This window comes from Sphaeramia orbicularis, chromosome 8, assembly GCF_902148855.1.
Source record: "Sphaeramia orbicularis chromosome 8, fSphaOr1.1, whole genome shotgun sequence".
Classification (NCBI taxonomy): domain Eukaryota; kingdom Metazoa; phylum Chordata; class Actinopteri; order Kurtiformes; family Apogonidae; genus Sphaeramia; species Sphaeramia orbicularis.
In genome coordinates this window covers 11,544,559-11,549,030 of record NC_043964.1, presented here as the reverse complement: position 1 = coordinate 11,549,030, position 4,472 = coordinate 11,544,559, and the positions used below count along the sequence as shown (strand labels likewise).

General features: G+C 36.1%; 2 protein-coding genes across 2 annotated transcripts in view; one reads left to right on the top strand and one right to left on the bottom strand.

The window, feature by feature from the left end:
* Positions 1 to 360, top strand: part of rsad1 (radical S-adenosyl methionine domain containing 1) — a 24,478-nt gene extending 24,118 nt beyond the window's left edge. The window contains exon 11 of the mRNA XM_030140090.1: positions 1 to 360. This exon is cut by the window's left edge and continues 245 nt beyond it. The gene's annotated coding sequence lies outside the window, so the exon portion shown is untranslated.
* A 1,672-nt stretch (positions 361 to 2,032) lies between these two features.
* Positions 2,033 to 3,345, bottom strand: rasd2a (RASD family member 2a). The gene is made up of 2 exons (XM_030141698.1): positions 2,785 to 3,345; positions 2,033 to 2,708 (listed from the first exon to the last, which is right to left on the bottom strand). The coding sequence occupies exons 1-2, from the start codon at positions 3,317 to 3,319 to the stop codon at positions 2,197 to 2,199; spliced, it is 1,047 nt and encodes a 348-aa protein (XP_029997558.1). The 5' UTR covers positions 3,320 to 3,345; the 3' UTR covers positions 2,033 to 2,196.
* Between the last annotated feature and the right edge of the window lie 1,127 nt (positions 3,346 to 4,472).

The window sequence follows — 4,472 nt, the reverse complement described above, 5'->3', positions numbered from 1 at the left end:
ATACTGAATTATGTTTTCCAAAATCAGCAGATTATATTTTTATATTTTGGACAATGATGAAAATACACTGATGTCCTGTCTGTTTATATAGAAATTATCATGGTTTTAGAGTAGTAACAAACATGGGAGATGACTACTGAATGCATGTACGTCTCAGTGGCCTCAACTGACATGTAACCTCGAATAAATCTGACATTTTATCTTAATTTGACAGTTACAGATTGAACTTGAATGCTTTAACACTGATATATATTTCAGACACCTCAAAATATACATTATTATATCCTCCTGAGACTCAGCAATACATTTTTGTTCTCTGTAGTGGACAAGAGTTTCACAGCTTTACTAAAAAAAAAAAAAGAATGTTCACTGAAAAGGACATTATGTAAAAACAAATTTAAATATAGAATGTATCTGGAAAAAACTGTTGCATCCAATGAAGGCAATTATTTAATGTCAAATGGCGAAACTGTTTACTTACTAGGTCTCAGGAGGACGTAATAATGGGAAATCAATTAAACATAATGAATTCTCTGGAAATGTTTGGTTTATGTGGATTTATTAGTGTCTGTAATCAGATTTGTATCAGTTTTGCTGCTTTTCTAAACAATAAACGACTACTGTGAATAGATCAGTTATAAAAAATCATTCCAGACCAATAACACCTACTTTTATTTAATAAATAGTTATCTAAATTTGGACTCAGTCAGTGCTATATTTTATTCTGGACCATTAATTGATAAGTGTTGTGTAAATGGCACATATAAATATATCAGTTTATTCATGGTCTCTGTCCATGGTGCTGATTTCACAGACTCTACTTCCTTCCCACGCGTCGGTGTGTGATGGCAGATCTGTCCGAGTCCCATTGAAATATCATTGTGATTCATGAGTGTGTGTGTGTGTGTGTGTGTGTGTGTGTGTGTGTGTGTGTGTGTGTGTGTGTGTGTGTGTGTGTGTGTGTGTGTGTGTGTAGTACAAGTGGGCTGTTTTACAACGGGCTCCTTGGTGACGCTGTAATGTGTCAGACTATTGTTTCATGACTGATAGTAGAATACGTCAGATGCGCGCGCAGCTGAGTATCCTCATACACTGCAAAAAATAAAAATAAAAAATCTGTAATTTAACAGAATTTGCACTGTTTATTTTACAGATTTTTCCTGTATTTTTAAGATACAGGAAAATAACAATGAAATGACAAAAACAGACTGTGATTTTACATGTCAAATGTAAAATAACACGAAAAAACTGTAACTGTGAATAACCATAAAATTTCCATTTTTTAAAAGAAATTTTTTATTTTTTCACAGAAAAATACAGTTAAAATACATTTGCAAATGGATCGTAATTTCACAAATTTTTCTTTTCTATTCATGAGATTAAGCTGTTAATTTAAAGTTTAATACTGTAAAATAAATAAATAAATAAATAATAATAATAATAATGAAACAAGATAAAATTACCGACAATTAACCGTAAAAGAAGTATTTGTTCTGTAAGTTTAACAAGACTTGTTTGTTAATTGACAAGACTTGTTTGTTAATTGACAAGACTTGTTTGTTAATTGACAAATATCAGTGGATTGTACAACTGAGTCTCATTGAAAATCATTTATATATATATATATATATATATATGTATGTATGTATATATATATTTATAGGTAATTTGATTGTTTTAACACATGTAAATATTCTTTATTGAAAATCAAAAAGTAAAAAAAAAAAAAAAGCAAAATCTCATGTAAAGTTAGGGCAAAAAACTGTATTTTAATTATGGAAAATTACCGTATTTTTATCAGATGGTTATTTTCTGTTATTTAACAGTATTTTTTTGGCGCCCCAGCTGGCGGAATATTACCTTTTTTTTTTTTACTTTTTTTTTTTTTTACTTTTTTTTTTTTTTTTTTACAGTGTAAGCTGACACATCTATTTATCACTTTTTTTTATTAATATAAGATGGTTTGTGTCTGATCCCCTCTGAAATACACTAATATTTTTTTCTGAACAGATGGCAACAGCGCACACATGACAATTACAAATACTCATTTTATTCATTTTTTCAGATACATAAACACGAATAAATACAAAAAAATATGAGCGCACCGGTCCAGCCAGGCGCTACAGAGTATAACTCCTGACATAATATGACATTGCAGCATACTACCACAATTGGTTTTTCGAAAAGGTTCATAATTCATTGAATCTGACACCTCTCGAGTTTGTTGTTTTTCGTACTTGATCCAAGCACGAGCCTCAGGTCACTGGTGAAACTCGGGCGTCGCGCCAGTGGATCCACGGCAGCAAAAGGCGCACCGACTCCCCGGCTCCCCCTCCTTCCACGCTGACTGACGCACAGAGACCGATAGGTGAGGATGGGGACGGTGTCGTGACGTGCCGGACTGGTCTCATCGGGTAGCCCTCCTAAAGTGGCCAGGGCTTTGAACATGTCTTCCAGTCCGGTGTCGTCCTTGGCGGAGGTTTCGATGAACGTGACATCCTCACTGAGGGTTTGCGTCACGTCCAATCGGCTGACGGCTCTTTGCGCGCACAGATCTAGTTTATTCCCGCAGACCACCACAGGTACTCTGGGGGGAGTTTTTAATTTCAGGAACTTTGTCTTTGCAGTTTTTATCTCGTTGAGCAGATCACAGACCTCCTGGAAGGACTCTCTGTTGTCCAGACTGAAGACCAGCAGAAAGATGTCACCTGGAAGACAAAATATTGATATTGACATCTGTAAAACACTAAACTGAACACAGTCTGATACTGTTGAGGGTCTCACCTGTTAGGATGGAGAGTCTCCGCTTGGCAGGGAAGTCCCTCTCACCGGTGGCGTCCAGCAGATCCACCTGGTACGTCTCCCCTCCGATGTGGAACAGTTTTCTGTGGAACTCCTCAGTCGTGGGTTCATAATGTTCTTGAAAGTCTTTCCCCAAGAACCGCCTGAGGATGTTGGTTTTGCCTACTTTCGGTGCGCCAAGAACCACTATCCTTTGATGGTTCCTGCGTTTGGTCAGACCCAGGTCCATCAGATCCTCGGAGCTTTTGGGGAGTCGGTCTCTGGATAGCTGCCGAACGCCTGAACTTGAAGATCTACTCGCTGCTTCTGCTTTTTTCTTGTCCTGCTGTTTCCAGTGCGCTTTAACCGTTTTGATGATGCCCATACCCGTCTTGGATAGGTTTGAGACTTTAGGGTTTACAGTTGCGCTCTTCAGGACCAGGTGCGTAATGTGAGTCTGGTGATGCCCGGTTACAGAACTTGAGAACATGTCGAGGATGCCATCAAAAGGAAGGTAAACCCTCTCAGTTGTGTTCATCTCCGTGTTCTTCTTAGAGATTCTCCAGACACCGTGGAGCGGGTCCAAAGCCTTACCGACCCCGCTGCTTCTCCATCCGTGGACTACATCGGACCAGAACGGACCGGCATCTTTTATAGCTCGCGCACCAGGCGCAGCGTTTGCGTCACCGTTCTCAACAAGACAACTCAGTCCTTTTATAGAAGTTAATACATCCCCCCCTCCTCCAAGAATACAACATCTCCGCTTCAAGTTATTGTAATTTTCCTTAAGTCTGGAACCGCAGAGGCATCTTTTAAATCTGGACTGACGTATTTTAACACTGAACATTTTGTCCTGAGGCATGAAATAGTTAAATAAAAATGATCTGCATTGCAAATTATTTGGTTCATACCAAGATAAAAAAAAAAAAAAAATAGATTTAGAAGTGTTAGATAATTTATCTTGCTTTAAGAGTTCTTCTTTTAAGTGTTCAGTACCTCAAATAAGGATATGTATTTAACATATATCCTTAGTGTCCAGCCAGGGTCAAAGTGCAATATATATTTATCTCTACTGTCTCTTGGTTGGTGACATGCTTGTTTTTATTCTGTGTACATATTTACACTTTTCTTTTCTTCTTATTTTAAACTGCTTTGCACTACGTGCAACTAGAGGGTTGTCTCTTTTAATTTCATTGTACATACGTATAATTACAATAAAAGGCATTCTATTCTATTCTATTCTATTCTATTCTATTCTTCACTGTAAAAAATGCCTGTAGAATTAACACCAAAAAGTTGTAAAATTGCAACAGAAAAGACCTGTAAGTGACAATACAATGCAAAGTTGTTTATTTGAAAAGATTTTTGTGTTAATGATTAAATCAAATATAGCTGTAGTTCTTACAGGAAGAGTATGTGAACAAAACCAGATTAGTATGTAGAAATTATGTATTGTTATTGTTTTTAGAAAATAAAACTGTAAATTGAAATACAATGTGGTGCCGATTAAACTGCAAGACCATAATATTGAAATAACAGCCTATTTGCTTTTTACACACACACACACACACACACACACACGCACACACACACACATATATATATATACATATATACATATATATATATATATATATATATATATATATATATATATATATATATATATAAAAGTTATAAAAATGTAAACA